The sequence below is a fragment of the Scomber japonicus genome, chromosome 14 (genome assembly GCF_027409825.1).
Source record: "Scomber japonicus isolate fScoJap1 chromosome 14, fScoJap1.pri, whole genome shotgun sequence".
Classification (NCBI taxonomy): domain Eukaryota; kingdom Metazoa; phylum Chordata; class Actinopteri; order Scombriformes; family Scombridae; genus Scomber; species Scomber japonicus.
The window spans coordinates 17,586,996-17,608,227 of record NC_070591.1 but is presented as its reverse complement, the minus strand read 5'-3'; the positions used below and the strand labels follow the sequence as shown (position 1 = coordinate 17,608,227).

The window sequence follows — 21,232 nt, the reverse complement described above, 5'->3', positions numbered from 1 at the left end:
GGCTTCCTATCACAACAAGTATTTCTCAATACTAGCAAAAGACGTAACCACAGGCTACAGTGATGTAACGCACACAGACAGACGCAGCTGGTTATTCCTCAGTTGAAGCCTGTATAATGCTGAAGAAGCCAAGACCTTGGAATGAAGATGACTGGGAGGATTGCCCTACTAGTGTAAATAATGGCACCCATACAGTAGAAGTGACAACCAAAACCTTTGAAGTACACGGCAGTGCTTTGCTACACCTTTAAAAGGATTTACAAAGCTGCAAGTGCAATACACATGCACTGATTACAACGTATCATAGCACACAGCAGGGTAGAAGTGTAAGAAGGAACAAACCAAGGAAAGCTGATCCTGTAGCCAATGAGAAGACAGAGTGTAATGTGAGAGCCAGTGTGACAATGAAGTCTGACTGTTGGCTGCAATGACAGAATGGGTACAACCCTGACTATTGCTTAGGCAAAGATACATTTTACAGCTTGGTGTAAGTGTGGAAGTACTGTACGGTTGATGTTGAGCTAAAAACTGGCATTGCTGCTGTTAATATTGTTTTGAGGGAACCGTAGCCTGTAGAAGCAGTGCGGCTATGCAGGGCGCTCCTCCCGGCTTTATTATGGCTCATAATAAAAAGGGACAGTGCGCGTTAGACCAGAAGCGTCCTGCAATTGCAAATATGAAAATACACTTACAAATGCACAGAGAGACAAAACAAGCCTTGCTGATTATATCTCTGGCCCGTCATGCAAATCTGACCATCAGCAATAAAATCAATATCGATCCACTGTGGTTAACTAGGGAGGACAGACCCGCTGCACCGCAAGCTTAGATTTTTTTTTTCTATTAAAATACAAGAAAGCAGCATCCCAGGAACACACAGACGGTCATAGAACAGCCGGATGCTTGATCATGTCGGAATGCAATAAATTACATCTTCATGACCTGCTGTTCCATCTTATTCCAGCACAAAGTGAGCATCAAACGGCTAAGGGTGAAACTAACAAAAGGCTTGCTCGGACCCTGTCCACACTACGTGTCATCCAGCGTCACTAGCACATGCAGAATGGACAAATCTGATCAATTAATTCATTGAAAACAGCAGCTGACAAAAGCGCGTTGTTGAATTTTGCTGCAGCTCCCATTAAACTGAATGTTCATACCTTTTAATCACAACAGGCTGCGGTGACCGTCGCCGGGGACCGACTGTCGGCTTCTACAGTGTTTTTTTTAAAGCAAATTCTCACACAATTACATCCCAGCACAGTCCAGACGCACGTCCGACCGACCGACAGTCAGCTGCCTCCGGTTGGGTTTTAATAAAGCGATAGGCGCAGCGGAGACAGAGGAGCCTCAGTGTGGACGAACGCATATCTGCATTGGACCAAATGTCGCTCCATAATTCTTACTGACATAGAAGACAAAGAAGACACTCACCGCTATGTTTGGCACCGAACGACGACGACGTGGTTGTTTTTATTTTTTTGTTATTTTCATTGCCCCCGCTGAGCAGCTGTGTGTAGTGGTGCGTCACTGACTTCCGCGTTAAGATGGAGAGGTGGGGTGGGGGGTGGGGGGGGAGAATAATACGCAAAGGAAATAATAGATTTAAAGGACAGGCGGCGCACGCGGGCGCACGAGGGCTGTGCACTACTGAAGAGATGAGGATGATGAAGGAGGTGACGATGATGTTAGTGCTGGGTGGGAGAATATTGGTTTAGGATGAGAATGATGATGGTGATGATAGAAAATAAAATATAAAGCGGCCCCTCCTCCTCTCATAACTGTGTTTTTCTTCTTGTTCATTCAGTTGGATGTTCATCATTCTCCACTGTGCAGAATGATGTATATGCAGAGTTTGTCAGTAAGAAAGCTGCTTTCACATTCATTTGCTGAAAATGAAAAGTTTCTCTGTGTTCAGTGGAAATCAGATTTAAGCGCTGGGCATGAGCATGATTTATGACATCACAACTAGTTTTTAAGCCAATTGTAGAAATGAAATATATTTGCATATTTATTGGACCAGTGTTGGCTTCTAAGTAGTTGTGATGTCACAAATCCGTACTGGCAGGCCCACCTCTGAAAATCAGATTTTCAATTAGCACTGAAAAACTTTATACTTTGACCAGATGAATGTCAAAACAGCCTTCTGATGTCAAACTCTGCACACACAGAAAGTACCCAAACATACTCAAACATGTAGGAACATGTGTAGGAACAAGAAGAAAACACATTTTAAGTGGAAGGGGACTTTAAGTTCCTGTACAGATCACAGTAAACAAACAGGTTATGTATGTTAATTAGTGAGAGGTGCTGGTATATTTACTTTTACATATTCAAAGTTTCATTTAAACTCACATTCACACACACACACACACACACACACACACACACACACACACACACACACACACACACACACACACACACAAGATCAGGAGTAATTTGAGGTTCAGTATTTTGAACCTCAAATGCCAGGTGGAGTTGGGGATCAAACCACAGACCATCTGATAAGTGGACAACCTGCTCCACCTGCTGAGCCACATTATTTAAAACATGTATATTTGAACAGACTTGAGAGCCTATAGTGGACACAATAGTGGAATCAATCTTATTATATAACTCTGACACAAAGTGTATAAGCACATTTCTTAAAATGTCAAACTATTCCTTTAAAGACAATGATAAAAAGATCAACATGTTAAACATAATTTCTCTTTTGTCTTTAAATACATTTCTTATTACATTAGATTGAATGAGTATTACATAATAGATTTCCTCCAGAAAATAGCTCCAATCTGTGAGTCTGTGTTAATATATTCTGGTATGGTCATTATTTCTGATGATGAATAGCCTACAGTGTACTGAAAGACTATACTAACTCAAGTGAATCATACTACTGTAATTCCACACCAAGAGAGCGCCTCACTCCCAGCAGTATGTTGGGAGAGGCTCACTTGTTAAACGAGGGAATGTATCCTCTGTAGACTCAAAGGCTCGGCTCTATCTCTATGAAACCTGTCATTGTGTTCAATGGGCTTATTACTGATGCACAGTCCGCCACTCTGTCCGTGGGGTGGGACAACGGAGCCTCTGTGCTCTGTCTGGACAAAGTGGGCACCTCAGAAGTGAGTCTGCCAAATTGTCATGCATGTGTCTTTGCGTCAAAGAGATACAGGCTGTCTTGCTGCATGGTACGGAGGGATTAGGATGTGAGGCAGGGAAGTGAAACACAACTGTCATGCTGATACTAAAAAATCCTTTTCACCACATTTATGGGACTTTGGAAATCCAGATCTTCCAGCACAAACTTTTTTCCCCAATAAACAGTTTGACTGGTGTACCTTAACCTCCCAACCAGGAAAGCAAATATCTGGAACAGATTAAATCAGAACAGGGTGTGTGTTAATTGGGTCTGGTGTAAGAGTTTGACTTGCCAAATCGTCTTGCAAAATGTTCAAGACAGGGTTCATAAGAAAAAAGGACTGCTGAGTGGAAGACAGAGGTGCTGGGTGAAAGACAAAAAGGGAGTAAGGACACATGTAGAGGCAGATGAGTTAGTCCTAGGAGGTCACTGGGCTTATATCAGTATAATATAGTGTAGATGGGATTGAAATAGTGGGGGGGTGAGATGGTAAAAGACTGCCCGATGTTTCTTAAAGATTTTGTCAGTGTGTCCTTCCTGATTTTTTATTTGCAGCAGTGAACCTGTCAGACTGGTGGTGCTCGATCGTCTCATGTTTTGATCTTTCCGTCCCCGTGCACATATGACTCAGCAGAGTTGACACTCACATTTCATACAGGTACTGATATGTTTTTTAGATCAACACTTAAGGTGGAGCATATTCATTATATTGTTTTGATTCAAAGCACTAACACATGACCTATGAATATTGTAAATACTTGATGGAAAAAGAATTCTGTTACATTTACTGTCAATTATGAGATGACCTAATCCTCTGTACTTTATAAAGCTGTCATATTACAACATTACATTATAAACCACAGTCTGTATATTCAAACTGAAAATGTGGATCAATGCAGAATTTTTAGGTTTTAGAGGGAAAAAATTGCACAAAAGGTTAATTGCACAGTTCAAGTATTCTAATACATTACTATTAAACTGGTGATCAGTAACTAGCAATGTTTTTTGTATTTTCAAAGGATCCTTTTCAGACTCCTACACTCTTTGAATATGTAAATTTCCACACTCACTGAACTGGATTTCTTCTTCTATGAGCCATATTTAGGAAAAAAAAAAAACTCCCAAAAGCTTTGTTTTTTTGGTCCGTGCAAAATATAGGCTCTCAGCACTTGGCAGAGTTGCAAGAAGCGAGCTGAACAATCCTGAAACAGAAAACAGACATTTTGTTGGTGTGTTTGTGTGTCACAGTGCAGGAACAGTGAAAGACTGTTTCACTCAAGAAACAACTGAAGGAAACCAAATCAAATACTCAGAAAAACCTGTATGTGTCCCACAAGTACAATCTGTAATGAGAAAAAAAAGAATCCACTCTTTAAAGTGATTTAGTCTTGCACTACCTGAAGCACTGACTTTTTGCTCCAAAAACACTGGATCCTACACTACCCATAATACCCCTCCCAAACTGGTAAATGCCTATATCTTTCAAGCTCTCCTCCTCAGATTGTAATGTAGGCTTTGTTGAAAATGTATCATTGTGATGTCATGTCACTTTGGGCTGGCAAAGAAAATCTTCAGTGTTTGTCTGTGTGCCAAATAGCCAAATATCCAGCAACCAGCATTTAACAACATCTGAAACTACTATTGAAGTCACCCATCAGGTTAGAAGATCTTTACTTATAGGAAAAATTGGGTTGGTTATCTAAAATAACCCTCTATAATCTTGTGGTCAGAAATAATAATAAAATAAGTGTCTATATTTGAATTTGAATTGATCAAACAGAACTTTGAGTAGAAAGCGAGAGAAAAATACTACACCCATCAAAGTATGAAAGTGAGGCTGTGTACTGGTGCTTAACACACAGACAAAAGCACAGACATGTTGATTTTTGGCAATTATAATGTTCACCATCTTATTTAAGCAAGTTAGTATACCAGCATTTGGTACCATGAACCACAAAGCACAGCTGAATGAGTTTTGCAGGTATTTGGTCATAAATAGCAATATTGACCAAACGGAAGTGAAAGATGGAGGTGTGTGTGTATGTGTGTGTTTGTATGTGTGGCCAATGGAGACGACAAGCTTTAGTCTGGCTAGTAAATTGACTCTGAGGTTTAAAATTCGTGTGCAAGAGTGTCTCTTTACGTACAGTATGCCATAATGGTAACTTTCTAGAGCAATTACATTTTTTTGTATATTGCATTCCCCACTTTCAGCAGACTGCACAACCAATTCAGTCAAAAATAATTCAAATTGGCAGAAAATAACAGAGACTCTGTACAATAACAAACTCCCCGCTACTGTAGTGAAATCAAATCAGTATGTCTTTCACTGATGTTTATCTGGAAACACCAGATAAAGATGCGCTGCCTCTGAACTCAATCTTTTTTTAAAAAAAAGACCCTCTACATGTTGAGATGCGTTCATCTGCCAAGAGACTAAGCAGTGTTTCAGCACTATAAAGTGTGCAGCTCAATTATCTTGCATCAAAGCCAGACAACATGAAGTGAGGATAACCCAGGTCAGGTTCTACTTGTTGCACGAGGACTGCATCCAAAGTGAGAGCAAAGTAAATAAGAAGCAGCTCCCATTTCTCAGTAGAACCTTTCTACTCAGTGACTCACCGAAAAGAAAAACATATTTATGCTTTAAATGACACATTTTGTTCTTGTATTCATCATTATCAATACTCTACTCTCTAAGGTTATATTTAATGATAGGAGCTTTTTGTTTCCCATAAGTGCTATCTCAGATTCAACAAAAACCTTCTAGCACAAATGAACAATTCTCACTTTGTCACTTGTGTTCTAGTTTGTCAGAGTTGTTGCTTTGTTTTTTAAATTAAGGGTGTTAACCTGTCTCGACACTTGTACAGTTGAACCCTCTGAGTAACAAATAAGATCACAAGTTCACCATTAGATGGTGACGCAGAAGTAATGAAGAAACACAATGCAGCCGGACTAACAAGATGTCGCCTTCAGCAATATACGTGCCATTTTGACTAGAAATTAGGAGAAGTGAAGGTCTTATCGGTCACAGTTTTAAAAAAAAGTCCAGCTTTTTGTTGCTAAGGAACTAGTGGAGCATCTGAGTCAGGTAGACAGGACAGTAAATATGACGAGGATGAGTCAGTGATAAAACAGGAAGAAGTTCAGTTCACAGAAATGTGAGGACTAGTTGAGTGTTGAACTATTGAGATAAGAGTATCGGGAAAGGTCAAACATTCAATGTGCAAGTAATGAGGAACAGGAACAGCAGACTCTGAGAAACTGCAAAGTGCAAGTGATGGGAAATTATAGCAGGACTCTCTGTATGCGGAATTTTTGTTCCACTTTAACTCAAAAATAACATAACGAGACAGTTTCACAGTTTTCCAAGTATGTCTTAAAACAAGTCATGTACCCAAATTAACATTGAAACTGTTTTTCTGACCTTAATAATTCTCCCCGTTCATACTGACCATTAGAAGATCTCTTCATAATGCAATTACAATGTAAGTGGTGGGCGACAAGTCCCTCTCTTTACTTCCACTGCAGTCCAACAGGGAAACACTGTCCGAGGAAACACAAAGACTGTAAATGTGGCAGATGTTGATGACTTGATGTGCCAAATTCAGTCTGCTGAAGCATCAGATAAGCTTTTTAATGCACTTTTGTGTAAAATGACACACAGTGGATTTTGGCCCTCCATCACTTACACTGAAAGTGCATTTGAAGGAGATATTTTAATACCCAATATGAAGAGGTGGAATGATTACAGTCAGGAAAACCTCTCTCAGTGTTCATATGTACATCTGACTGTTGTTTTAAGTCTGACTTGAAAAATCTAAATGTGTACACGAGTCAGTGACACACAGTATGTACAGAAAGAAACTTTATTAGATCAAACCCCTGTAGATACTGTAACATCATTTTTGCAACAGCTGAGCAATAAAAAAAGACTTACAAAAGTTTTTTTTTTTTTTATGGCAACCACCTTACTGTAGACACATCATAAATACCATAACCCCCCCACCCCCCCATCCTAATACACTTTACTCAATAGGCATTACGGATTACAACTGACATTCACACCTACACAAATTGCATACTTGCTATTAAAACCAACCTTGAATTTAAATAAGTACTATTTCATTAATAAATATTAAGTATTTCATCAATAAGTGGGTGTACTGTTCTCTTTTAAGAAAGATTTAATTAGTGATGTCAGTCTATATGTGCCTGCGTAAGAAAAGACTTTTAGAGATGTGGAATATAAAAATCTCGACAACATCATAAACACTTCATAAGACAAACACACAAAAAAAAGGTAAAAGATCCTTCCCCACACAATAAGGAAAAGTTAAATGTATAAATATGATAGTTCTAAAGTGCATCTGTCAAAGACTTGTCGAATGAAAAGTCATCAGCGGTCCTATTAAAAAAAAGAAAGAAAAAAAAAGAAAAGTCTGAACGTGCAGCAGATATATTTTGCAAAAACTACCTACATACATGCACAGGTTTTTTTTGTGTTTTGTTTTGTGTATACACGATGGAAAAAAGAACAAGGTAACAGATAAACAGGATGAACATCTTCACATTTGTCAAGAGGTGATAATTACTTCTGTGCCATTTCAATCCACTCTTGTCTGTTTACACTTGGCTTCACAGAATATTATTTCAATTTTAAGCAAACTTGGCTGATTTAAAAATAAAAAAGCACACAGTGGTGAATAAAATTCCTTCTTCCTGCAAGAAATGACTCTGCAGACTTGTTTCCCTTTCAGTCAGTTTTTTAACCTCCAGGTCTTTAATACGTCCCGTATGCGAGGTGAGGGTTGTAGGGTTTAGATCTTAGGCAGCTTGGGAGCACTGATAAGAGGGTTGGTCTCTTGCAGAAATCGTCTTCCAGCACTCTTGTAGTCGTAAGTGCAGTCATGCGTCTCTGCATAGCGGTGGGTGGCACAGAAGTTGTGACCGCATCTAAAAAAGGTTTAAAAAGAGGATATATATATATGCAAAAAACAGTTTCTCCCTTTGTAAACTTCATCTGCAAGTCACACTAGTGTTTTAGACTAAATGCCATCTCGATGCATTTTAACCATTCTATTCAAATCAGCCCATATGTGAGAGCAACACCCTATTACTTATTTCATTTGGTGCACTGTAATGTTGAGTAAACATTACGTGACTTGACAAGTTCAGCTTGATTAAACTGTAAACCTTTTCTGAACACAGTGGGGAGCTTGACTCTATTATGGCTCCACAATTTCAAGTGGTCGCTGCTCATGGCGTTGGGAGAAACTTTGATAAGGCTAATAACTTGTGGCACAACAAACTGCAAACAGATAAATGTTTTCACTGGAGAAGTGGCTCAGAGGCAAAATGATGAAGCGGGAAAGGACCACTTCTACTAAAAGGGTGCTTCAAGGACAGGACTGACAATAGGGAGGGTTTTCATTTAGAGTCAGGCAGTGTGTGTGTGTGTGTGTGGCAACGTAGGTAGAAAAGCTGAGGCACTTGTACCTGCACTCGTAACTGGTGGCCAGGCCAGTCTTCTTGCCACAAAGGAAGCAGTGCTTAGAGCTCTTCTTCTTGATGCCTGTGGGAGGCTTGACTGGAGGTAAGTGGTACGCTGGAGTGCCTGAAAGTAGAGGAAACATTTTTTTCTTTACTTTATGGGAACCAGTTTGGAATATCGGAATGTGGCAGTGTGAAGGTTTTCTATCAGTAAATATCAGTATTTAAATCTAGGATGAATCTAAATATTTTAGCCTGGACCTCTGCTTTAAAAATTATACAATTTACCAAGTATTCCTGGTGTCTGCACACAGCGTAACTGGAGACATTAGGTAAGTTTTACAACGTTTTCTACTTTCTAACAAGCCCGGTGACTTCTTTTCTGATTGTTTAACATTTCCTCAATCCATTACAGTAATCATGAAACCATAAAAGGATAGAGGAACAGAGTGCTGACCTGTACGGGAAGAATATTGACCTGCTTCCTGCTTATTACATCCTGAGCATTTTTCTCAAGAACTGAAGTCAAAAACAACACTGACATTTAACTGCTAAAAAGTTTCCACCCTAAGAAAGCAGTGCAGAAACTATTTTCTCAATCCCATTGTTCAGTTTTCACCATTTTACTTTCTTTTGTTTCTGTTATATTGTTATTTCAGTGAGTGTTGTCATGTTGTGCAATATGTCTGCTTACCCACAAGAAGAAACTCTAAAAAACTACAGCATACAAAATGTCACTTTCATGTCTTCATATTTAGTGTTTCTTTGTTAGCCATGACAGTTCATTTCAAGCTTGGTTTAATTTTTTTTTTCTTTTGACAGTAAACCATCACGTTATATCTAATTACAAACAGTGTTCAGTGTCAATAATTGTTCATTAAATCAAACTAAATGGAGGTACATTTGTGATAAATATTTTTCAATAGTGAAATAGTTGTCAATCATCAATGTTTCCATTTGAAAAAGGTTTGAGGAAACACCTTTTCCATATTAACGCCTGTAATTGTAGAAAAAAAGTCATAAAAGGGTGTTCATTTCCTAAGTCAGGAAACAGCAGTTTATGTCAGCTTGTACCAGTTAGAAGCGTGTCTGTGGAAGCATGCAGCGCGGTTAGGTTTGTGAGCCGTGGGGATAGAGGAACAGATAAACCTGCCAAGCAGCTGGGCGTGGGATTGGATTTTTATTTGTTTTGTACACTTTAATCTGCCACAAAACAGACATACATCAGGTTAGAATATATTCAGACCTCTGCACATTTTCCACTTCTCCTCCGTCGAGTAGCAGAGTGGAATTTAATAACATTTAATTCTGGGCTGTACCTATCAACTTTTCTCCTCAATCCGACTTGTTTAATAGAGGATCGGATACATAACAGCTTTACATCAGTGCTGTAGAGACTAGGTGCACCAACATAGAGTCAAAAGTACTTTTTTTTGGTAACTTGAAGTGTCTCAGCTTGTTTCACTTGCAGTTACTGTTGGTATCTTCATTCAAACTGCTGACAGTTGTTTGCTTTATTGAAGCACAAGGGGATGTTTGGAAAGCTTGTGTACCTTTCTACTAACAATAGAACTGAATTACACTGGACTTAATATTGTAGTTACATAGCAATTAAAATATGGTTAACATTTTATTTTACAGTTCTATAATGTCCAAACAATTTCCAAGGAAGTTTCCTGGAAATAACTATTTGGTAGTAATTATAGAAAAAATGGCTCCATTTCCAACAAAGGTAAATACTCATATATCATTTACTTATTATTGGAAACTTTATCCAACTGAACACAGTGTGTATTTTTCCTATAATTTATACCAAATCACAGAGTTCTTTCCAAAAACCTCTAGGAAATTATGACCTTGTAAAATAAATCAAAAATAAAATCTGTTCTGATTGGTTTTGATGCAGATTATTCAGAGTGTTTCAGAACATCACTCAGTTTGTGGGTTGGCCTCTACAAGCTTTACTCAGACATTTTCTTTCGTTCTACTGTAAACCGCATGCATTCTGATATCTTGTTATCCATCTCCTTTTCTATCTTTGAGTAATCCTAAAAACAGTTTGGAAAAGTGTCTTATCTCTCATGCTTTGTGTTATTGGCCGCCAAAACTGAACTCTTTGACCTGAATGGCAACTGTTACACCCACTGCTGACAACTGACTAACACATGACTACAGTAAAGCACGGAGGAGGAGTATCATGCAATGAAAAAGTTTCTAATGAGTCTGAAAGTAGAAAATTACTGTGAGCCAGGAATGATGTCAAATACCAGACAGGCCCTTGAAAGAAAGAGATCTTGTAGCGGAGTGATGATTCATTTTTCAGCAAAACTTGAAGTACAAAGTCAAGACCGTCATGACTTTTGAGTTTGATCTCCACCAATAAATTCTCCTGTGAGGAAAACACTGAAACTGATCAATGAACCGTCCAGTGATAAAAGAAAATGAACTCACCACTTGGTGTACTGATCCATGTGTACTCACCCATATTCTGTGAGCATATCAGTGGCCGACATAAATAAGTGAGTGTGCTGGTGTGTGAGCCTGCCGCCTTCTGCTGCGTGTGCTCTCTTCTGCAGTTGTAGCAATGATGAATATTTAAAACCCTTGGGGTGCTTTGTTGTTGTGCTCATACAACATGGACCGAAAGCTTTGTCATAACAATATCCTCTATGTATGTGATGGCATCTCTTAAATGATGGCTGTAAAGTCCACAACTCAAGTGTCCATTTCAGCCACTTCTATGTAACAATTGTTTATTTGCGAGTACTTGATGAATACATGAAAGTGTTTGTGTTTCTCTTACCTATTCTCCCAAAGGAAGTCATGACTCCCCCACCTGACGCAAGACTGTTGGTGGCCTGAGAAAAACAACAGCAACATGAAATATTTCTGAGGAAAACAATAAAACAACAGTGACAAGATCAATCATGAGAACATTTTGATTTTTAAGCGGAATTTAGAATGAATAGAAAAGATGTAATGGTAGTTACCTTTACTGGTGAAGTAAGAAAAATATGCACAGGGTCTTGAATATGAACTATATATTAAGAGAGTGAAGTATACACTCAACTATGTTACACAGGTGTTAAAGTACAGAGGCACGGCAAAACATCAGTTACCAAAGACTCAAAGCTATTGCGACATAGCTCCAAGACTGAAAGATGATTTTAACAGAACCTGCTTCTGGCTCAAGACTAATATTTGCATTTCTACCTGTGTAGCCACATTATTTACAGGACACTGACTTTTGCTTATTTGTGAAGTGTATGTTGTGAATATGATACATGTTGCTATATGAAATTCACTGGATATCAGTAAAGCCTGATGAAGTCCAACTACTGCATTTTATTAAAAGGCTCCTTTTTTGTTTGAAGAAAAAAAAATAAATCTGCATAATGTGTGTTTCGATCTCCTGACAAAAGTCATGTGATATCCTGACTGCGGTTTGAATCATCATGAAATAAGTCACAGTTTTATATACAGTACTAGAAACTGCAGTGCAGCTTTTGAAAAGCCACGACGCTGTACTAAAAACACAAAATAGCAATTTGCCTTTTGGGGATCTTCTGTAGTTTTGACTTATTCTTTTTTTGTGACAATTAAAGAAATAGAATATAGGATTTGATGACTGACAAATACTTTTAAAATTACATTCATTGAAAAGCAAAAACATTTCCACACATCCAATCTTAGGCGCAAACATCGATGCCTGTCTGTGCTCACCATGTAAGAGGCTGCTGTTCGGTGCAACGGTGACATTTGTCTGATGAGATCATCCTGAAGGAGCCTATTAGTTGAGATGGGTGGCAGCCTGGAGCCAAGGCTGCCCCGTCCTGAGGCAGTGGCAGGAGGCAAAGACAGAGCAAGTCCCATACTCTCTCCAAGGCTGTCCCTGCTGCTGCCATCTGGAGCCCTTGTGGAGAGAGAGGCCAAGAGCTCAGAGCTGTTCAGTGACCCCAGTGGCTCCTTACAAGCTTGGTTGGGCATCTTAGTGATGCTTCTTGCTTCCCTCTTGGAGATAAGCTCGGGCCTCTTGCCAGGCGATTCCACTTTGACCCCACGAAGGCGTGGTGCATGAGCTGATGACATTGTGGAGGGGTGAGGGGATGTGCTGCCTGGCCAAACTTGCGTTGAGGAATGTGCTTGAAGGTTGGACTGTAAACAGGAGACAGGGGAGTCAAAAGGCTGAGGCAGCGGTCTGGTAGAAGAGGATGGGGAGGTGGAGGTGGGTAATGGAGAGGGGGCGTTGATATGAAACGATGTGCCAAGCTGTGTCCCATCTGCTCTGCTTGTAACGGTATCACTTGTCCCAAGTGTCAAGGTACTGAGTGGGGATTGGGAGAGCGGCAGCTGGTGCTGAGCCGCAACCTCGAAGGACAGACGCCCTCCGTCTGGCTGGTTGGACACATCCAGAGTCAGAGGGTCTGGCAGTTCCCCAAATGGAGCTCCAGGTTGTGTTTGTGCCACCAGTCCAGCAGCTTCCTCTAACAAACTCAGCCCGACTGCCTCCCCAATAGGCTCAGCTGGATCAAATGTGGCTTCAGGTGGCCCTCTGGTGCACAGTGGAGGGAGCTGAGGGTACACACAGTCCCTCATCAACCTGGTACTGCCAATGTCCAGCCGGGATACTTTGGGAGGGGGTCGGATTTTTGCAAATGGTGGGCATGTCTCCCATGGTTCCTCTTCCTGAAGCATATAACAAGAAGGCGAGGAGAAAGAGGGAGGGGGGCGTCTGGGAATGGAGAAATGGGCAGAGGATGCAGCAGCAGAGGGCAGGGGGGAGTCTGTGGGTTCTTGGTCTGCAATTGGAGGTAGTTGTGCATTTCCCCGATGCTGGTTAATCTGGGGGAACGAGCGAAAGAGGCGATGATGGTGTCGAGTGCTGGAAGGTCCTAGGGAGCCACTGCAGGGATGGAGGCTGACGGGGGGCCGTGGTTTTACTTTAGTCGATTTCTTCGGCTGAAGGACAGAGACAGTCAGATTATACCACAGAACCCTCTCAAATATGCTGTGCATTTTCAGTATTTTCCCCAAAGTGTAAAATTATTCAATTGTAGCGGTTAACTCATCAGTTGATTTAAACAGCTTGCATAAATCTATTATGAGCATGAATTATAGAGTTGGCACAGTTTAATGAAACACTTGGCTCTATCTGCTTACAAATACATGCAAATTAGTGTTTGGTGCAGTACATCTGCATTACACAAAATGGTTGCGGGGTACCATATCAAGTCTATGAATGTGATAAAAAGCAATGTTATGACGACATTAGACAGAATTTGGTTTTAGCTTTTATTTATAAAATTAATGATCACTGCGATCTCAATATAATAATAAAGTGCAAGGTGGCAAGAAACAAACTTGAGAAAGAAAGGTTCTGCACATATAAGTCTCATGGGGATATTTGCTCTAAAGAGTTTGTCCTACTTAACTTCCGCTGGAGCCACAAGTGTACAATCTTTTTTTTCCAAGATTCAAGATGAATAAACTGAAGAATATCTTTCACATACAGGGTGCGATACATGTCAATTTAAAAACGTGAAAATTAATACAGCTTTGGAAACCGCATCTGCGATAACATTTTAATGGGTTTCTGTGATTCCACTATCTTCCTACCTTCTTGTTGAGGTTCATGTCCTCCATCTTGGCTTTGAGCAGCTTCATTTTGTTCATGGTTATGGAGTTCTCAAGGCTCTGCTGTGCAGCTGCAGAACTCTCTCCATCCTCCTCCTCCTCCTCCTCCTCAGCGTACACATTGTACACCGAGCCACCGCTGGAAAACATGACAGGCAAAGAAACACGCTTCCTGTTAGTGATCTATAAAAGCAGCACAAAACACAGACAGCCTGCTCACTCTAACCTCTACCACCACAACAGACGTGCACTGAGCTGCAGCAGCGCATGACTACACCTGAACTCTACACTGGCTGCATCATCTAATAAATCTTACTTGAACATTATTTACGCCTCTTTTTTGTGCACGTTCTCCTTAACACTCAGAATGCAAATGTCTGCCCATCATTCCAAATGGTTAAAATCATACAGGTTAAAAAATACCCATCTTCTAGATTTATGTTTACTATTTTAGACAATGTTGTTTAACAATAACTGGAAGTCTTTTACACTAAGTGCACTCACAGTATTTGGATAGACAATAATATAATGACATAATAATTGCACTAAAAACTGTGACAACCCTCTCTGGACAGACTCCTTGTCTTCTAAATGCAGGACCCTAGTGGATGGAGTTGGGTCGTCGGGGATTCAGCTCACCTGGACTTGCCCTCTCTCCTCTGGCTTCCACCAGAGTTTGGTTTAGGTTGTGTTTAGCTTCATTAACCTTTTAATTATGTACAATAAATCTATTTTCAGTTAGAACTCATGTGTGGTTTCCCATCCTTTGTCCAGTCTTGAATCGGGTTGTGACAAAAAATGTGACAAAATAGACTCTGTGGCAATTTGCTGACCTCAGAGATTCAGACAGAAGCGTCAAGGAGCCATCTCCTCTGTCGACTACACGGAAGAAGTTAAGCTGGTCACCCTCGCGGTACACCACAAACGTGACCTGCTTGTTGGCCAGGCTTTTCTCCCAACCCTCCTCCTTTGTGCCCTCCATCAGGTCAGTCACCTCTTTGATAGGATCCTCCATGGTTACTGATAATAAAAAGAGAGGAAGTTCAATGGTTAAAACAGTTAAACACTATATCTTTGTTACCTTGTGCATTAGGGAGTTTATTTTAAGTTCTTTTTGACATGATGTAAATTTACAGATGTCCTGCCTTCATGTGAATATAGTGCCGTTTTTTTGTCTTTTCCTTACCTCTCCTGGTGTTAATTGGGCCTCCCCTCATAGCTAAGACCAACTTCAAAGTGCAGCCCTCTGCAATGCTGCAAACACAAACACAGCAGAATATGCATAACAAAAAAATTATTGTAACCCATTCCTTTGTGTAAAAAAATCTAATGGCAGAGAAGCAAATAACAGGAAACACATTCACATTTGGGGTAACATGCTTTACTTCTGAGGCAAAGGAGAAAGATCTAAAGTAAACAGCACTTGCAAGGGTCAGGATGATTTCCAGATGAACTTAAGAGCACGACTGGGAATACCATTGGAACATTTGTTTATGAGCAGATGTTTCATTGCCTACTCAAACTCCTCTGCTTTGAAAACCTCAAAAAGCATGCTGCAGTGTGATAGACCAGCCTAGCGATGTCACCAGAGGCTGTTCATGTGGAAAATTAAGTGACAAGCATTCACAACAATACCACCATCTGCAGCCAGCAGAGCACTGGAGGGGAAGGTCTGCATCTCATAAACTGACAAGAGTCGAGGGGCGAGCTCTTTAAACACGGCCAGTGTGTCACTTGTCTGCATCTCTGGCTCATTTACAACATGTTGAATTACATTACGACTGACTCACCATCAAAGCAGGAAGGATTTTAGAGTGCATATGCAAATTATTCTTAATCTACACAGAGTGCTTTCAAGCATATTTCCTTTAATTGCTCTAACAGGGCTTGTTGTCTATGTGAGCTTGCCTCCGTGTCGGAGCCCTGAAGGATAGAAAGGGTCAGGAGGAATAGATTTACCCATAGTCGTGTAGACAATGTTCATCATCCAGCTCCAGATTGTTCCAGATAAGGTGTTGCTGGGCAACAGGGATACCTTTACAGACAGATGGGGAGAGGGTAGGAGAGAAAACAACCAATGTTGATATGGACCTGTTCATATTTCATATGCTAAATTCACTAATTTGACAGACAGGGTAGATGTGAATGCTATACACAGAAGCATCCACACAATTAATGATGATTCATGTCTGCCCCCTACAGAAAGAACTATGTAATTGCTTCAACAAGGGAAAAAAAGTCACACAACAGATGCATTCTCAGCTAAAATAAGACCAATTAAAAAACCTGTTGATATGTTACAGTGATACGATACCTCACATCAAGTCACTTATCTTACAGCCAAGACTCACTGAGGGTGGTTTGGACTACTATGCGTCTCTATTATATCCAATATTGTTGAATATCAGCCCGAAATAATAAAACTCTGGTAAAGGGATGAAAGCCTGATCAAACACAAAGCCTCTGTAGAGCTCCTCCTTGGAATGAGATGAAGTGTATGCGTGGTCAGGCAGCTCTCTGTGCTCTCAATGAGTGAACTTGCTGACCCGGTGCTGGAGGTGAGCCAGTGTTTGAGGGTGAGCGCTGGTGCCTTCATTGCAGAGCGGTGTGCTCCATCACAAACACACAGGCTTGGTTAAACACACACCTCCACACACACACACACACACACACACACACACACAGAACACAGAGAGGCCTTTCTGACCAAAATGGGAAACAGCAGCAAAGAATGTAGATACAAAATGTCATCTTGATCCGAAACAAAGCAACCTTAGAGCGCAACCAAGGTCAAATTTTTTTGGGGGAAATAAATCAAATTTGAATAAATGAAAGGTAATTTAGTCAAGTTAATTCCAACACAACCCACATTGGCTAATCACAAACTAGAGTTGGAGCTGCAAAACAGATGTTGAGTTTATTCGTGGTGCCTCCACCGCCTCACTCGGCTGACAAGCCAAAGAGGTGACTCCAAAGAAATGCTATTGTGGTAATGAAATAAGGCAGCTGCATTTTTACAAAGTCAACAAACAGCCTGATCTTTAATCAACAATTTTGCCATCTGTTGTGTTGAATCCAAAATGCTTCCACACATTATATCAGCACAGCTCTCTGGTTTCCTCCGTGTTACATTAATGACGAGAACGATATTAGCCTAATATACAAAGGCAGGGCACTAAGGCAGAGTGGCCGTACATTTTACCAACACCCACAGGTAGAGGCATGTAATGCTTCTACACAGAATTATGAATTAGGATAAATCATTGCACATGTTTAATTTTCCGAATATGAAGGTTTATTTTTCAACAACAAACAGTAGTTCAAATTTTTTTAAACTTGACACTGTCAAACACTTTTTTGGCATCCTTTTTTTCCTCAAAATTACATTAAACGTGGTAAGTAGCTTTAATGAGAGTCTACAGCACAAGCAACATAAAAACTTTAATCTACTGGTGCAAAATCTACAGTAGCACTGATGGGGATATTTGGAGCTTTTATAAGAGAAAAGTAAATCTCATGAGAATGATTAGATTGTACAACATGGACCAACAAACACTATGAAAGGCTTTAAATGTGCAGTTTTCCAGAGGAGGCGATCTTATAACCCTCCTCTTCTCGCTCTAACAAATAATTGATACAGCTTGCTGTGACAGTGCACCGTCCTCTAATTGCAGACCACAACAAACAACTACTACTACTACTACACATTAGTGAGCTTTTTACCTTCCAGCCTCTGGATCTTTGCCTTGACTGAGATGACAGCCTCAAAGGGCAACACGCGCAGCTCGAAGCAGGTCCCAGTCAGGGTCTCTATGAAGAGCTCCATAGTGTCATAGAGAGGAAGCTTATAGCGAAAAGTTCCCACGCTGTCATCGTTGAAGAAGGGGGGCTCCTTCTTGTCGGTCATCTTGGCAGGGTTGGAGAGAAGGACTTTTTAGGGAAAAAGCCAAATTGGAGGGTTGGCCCAAGACAAGGGAGAGGGGGACAGGTATGGCTCACTGGCCTCAGAACCGTCACACATCATGCAGCATGACCACAGCTGTGAGCAGAAAACAAACATCACATGATCACCTTAACTATTTAAGATGTTTGATTAGTTTAACCACTCTCAGCCCCTCCAATCCAATGACTTCAATACACTCTACGTGCTTCCCATGTTGATAATTTGTGATCATCTGAGCTCTGAAATCAGACACGTGTACATGAGGTTATCTATCATTCTCAATTAACCTCTGATATCGTCATTTTAGATCACATGTGAACGATTTTGACACGTTTCAATCAAGTCATGCATTCAACTGCATTTTTGTGCAGATGTATAAAAGGCAGATATAAACACAAAGATCTTTTTGGGTAGGCAACAAATTATATACAAAGTAAATACAACATAACTCTGGTGAGTATTCACAGGATTAATCAAATAAAAGTCGAGTTAATCACCTGAGGAGGTAATTTTGTATATGACACAAAAAGGATGGACCAGTAGTAACACACAAAGTTACAATATGCTAATGTGCGTAAAAGCTGTCCCCAAAAATGAAGCTTTGACTTCTAGTACGTTTCAAATGTTTCAATTAGTTTCAGAAGGAGGGCTCATCTCAGTGGAAGCAGACATGTGTAACCCCTTCATAAAACATTCAGTGCAGCATTTAGGGCCCTGGCCAAAATTCAAGAAGATCAGGTGTGTTACATAAACCCATCCAGTGGAGTAAGGTGTCCGCTGCCAGACCAGTGCCTCTGACAGGTCATCTCTGGTGTGTCTGCACTCGCCAAAAATGTAAAATAGATGCTGTGTGAGAGGGCAGCTTCATCCAGTCATGCTTTTATTTACATTGAATATAAAGATGAGCTCAATTCAAGATTTGGGAAAATAGTGGTCCTATAACCCCGGACATTTTGAGGAAACATTCTACATTTTCCTGGTGTGGGACTGATTTTTCAAGTCTTCTGTAAAACAACAGTTAGGTGTCAATATGAACACTGAAAGAAGTTTTCCTCACTGTAATCATTCCTCCTGATCATACTGGCTATTAAAAAATCTTCAAGTGCACTTGTAAGCGATCGGGGCCAAAATCCAAACAGTGGATGTGTCCACACAGTCATTTCGTACAAAAATGCATTTAAATGTTTATATGAAGCTTCTATGAGGCTTCAGCAGTCTGAGTAAGTCATAACAAGTGGATATCTGGCACATTTAAAATCCTTTTAGCATTAAATCCCCTCTTTGTGTTTCCATGTTGAGCTGAGGTGGATACATAGTAACAAATGGGATCTTGGCCCTACAAAGACTGTTTAAAGATATCTTCTTCTTGACTTGACAATTTGGACATCTGAAGCTTCATATTAGCTGCAAGTATTGTTAAATTGCAAACTCCTTTAATATATGGTATTATCTTCTCTATATGTGTGTTTTGAAATACAGTTGTCCACAAGCTGCTTGCTGTCCGTGGCACATAAAATCCTTTAAATGACCCTACAAATTGAGTTATTCGACTTCATCGGGGGCAGACAGGAGCTCACAAAGGAGGTAGAAAACACTGAGGATGAGCGCTGATTGTTGGATCTGTAATGTTAGTATACGAGGCCTGAGGTGTATTACTGAAGGGTTGTCATAACAGGCCACTCTCTAAAGGAAAACTATTAGGTTGTCAAGTTACATGTGAAGGTATGTGTGGATTACCTCTGAGTTAGTTACATTTATTTATAGTTACAACAGGGATTGGAAGCTCCACCACAGCAGAAGCCACAGACCAGGTTGCAAGATGTGAACTAACGGAGATGAATGGAGTTGCCAGTCGTCTCAATACAATTTCAGCGGCTAACACTAGCTGATAAAGAGCTCTCTCTCTCTCACACACACACACACACACACTATTTAATTCGCCTAATTTTAACAAAGACGTTTAAAACGTAGTTTAACAGTAGCGTTTCATTGTTGAGATCTGCTTACCGATATCTTCTTCAATAACACGGCAGTGAAGGCCGTCAAGCCGACGCTGCTAACCTAAGCTTTCGTTGCCATGTTAGCCAACAACTCAAACAATGGCTACCGTTCTTACTATTTGGCTAGCAGGCTGCTAGGCTACATCCATCCATGGGCTCCAGTCCTGTCCTGTCCGGTGTAGCTGTCGACGGTAGCGCTAACCAAGCCGCATTGCATCACGTTAAACGATGAAAACTATACACAGGACTGGCTCTCGACCTTTTTCGGTCGCCGTGGTCCTTTGGTCGGCGGCATCATACCTGTCACAGGCGGCTGAAACAACACCTTTGTTACTTCACATGATTGACAGGAATACGAACCAATGGGCGTCAAGAAGGGCTATTTCATTTCCCACCCGCATTCCACAAACACCCGCCCTACTCTGTCCCTGATTGGCTAATACGTGTTGCCTCCGTTGGTTGGATATGGGTTGGATTAGTTGGGCTCTGGGTTAGGGTAAAAAATAAAATAAAATCAGGACCAGAGCCAATCATAGGCAGAGCAGGGGCGGTTCTTCACTGAATGCGGGTGGTAAGATAAATACCGTGGGCGAGACAACATTAACGGTCCATTGTCAACACCTAAGGTCAAAGGCTGTCTTTCACATTCTCCCAAACTGGCATCAAACATATTGTGAGGAAATTATATCGCAATTATGGCAGTAATCCATAAAATGTGTAGTTTTATCATTGATATAAACGCCATATATCTAGTATCAAATATTACATATTAGGACTTAATCTCTTAAAAATGAACAATGAATGTAAAAATTAACTAAGGAAACATATCTCAGAGTTGCATAGTTTCTAACACGTTCACATTAAGTGAAAAATGACCCACAAATATCTTATTTGCATATCTACAGCTGATTTATCAATTAGCCAACTATTTTGATAATCTATTAATTGTTTTAAGTTTTTTCTTTAAGAAAAAAACCTGATTCCAGCTTTTTGAATATTATTTGATTTCTTTAGTCT

At 40.3% G+C, this 21,232-nt stretch overlaps 2 protein-coding genes across 4 annotated transcripts in view; both read right to left on the bottom strand.

Moving 5' to 3' along the window:
- marchf8 (membrane-associated ring finger (C3HC4) 8) overlaps positions 1 to 1,526 on the bottom strand; it is a 73,486-nt gene extending 71,960 nt beyond the window's left edge. For both annotated transcript variants that reach the window (XM_053333097.1, XM_053333098.1), the window contains exon 1: positions 1,435 to 1,526. The gene's annotated coding sequence lies outside the window, so the exon portion shown is untranslated. The remainder of the gene's footprint in view (positions 1 to 1,434) is intronic.
- A 5,661-nt stretch (positions 1,527 to 7,187) lies between these two features.
- Positions 7,188 to 20,516, bottom strand: zfand4 (zinc finger, AN1-type domain 4). 2 transcript variants are annotated; one of them, XM_053333384.1, is made up of 10 exons: positions 20,223 to 20,516; positions 17,996 to 18,311; positions 16,232 to 16,307; positions 15,459 to 15,526; positions 15,106 to 15,292; positions 14,255 to 14,411; positions 12,362 to 13,597; positions 11,442 to 11,496; positions 8,645 to 8,762; positions 7,188 to 8,101 (listed from the first exon to the last, which is right to left on the bottom strand). In XM_053333384.1, exons 2-10 carry the CDS (start codon positions 18,177 to 18,179, stop codon positions 7,966 to 7,968), a joined length of 2,217 nt encoding a protein of 738 aa, XP_053189359.1. In that variant the 5' UTR covers positions 18,180 to 18,311; positions 20,223 to 20,516; the 3' UTR covers positions 7,188 to 7,965. The 2 variants fall into 2 exon arrangements, with proteins under 2 accessions (XP_053189359.1, XP_053189360.1); XM_053333385.1 differs by having other exon boundaries at positions 20,332 to 20,516.
- Positions 20,517 to 21,232: the final 716 nt, after the last annotated feature.

What these genes read in the sequence shown, in the direction of transcription:
- zfand4 (XM_053333384.1), bottom strand. Translation starts at nt 18,179, where the DNA reads ATGACCGACAAGAAGGAGCCCCCCTTCTTCAACGATGACAGCGTGGGA. An exon ending in GAACAGCAGCCTCTTACATG is followed by an intron (nt 11,497 to 12,361) that starts GTGAGCACAGAC and finishes TGTTTTTCTCAG; the next exon opens with GCCACCAACAGTCTTGCGTC. An exon ending in GCCACCAGTTACGAGTGCAG is followed by an intron (nt 8,102 to 8,644) that starts GTACAAGTGCCT and finishes AACCTTTTTTAG; the next exon opens with ATGCGGTCACAACTTCTGTG.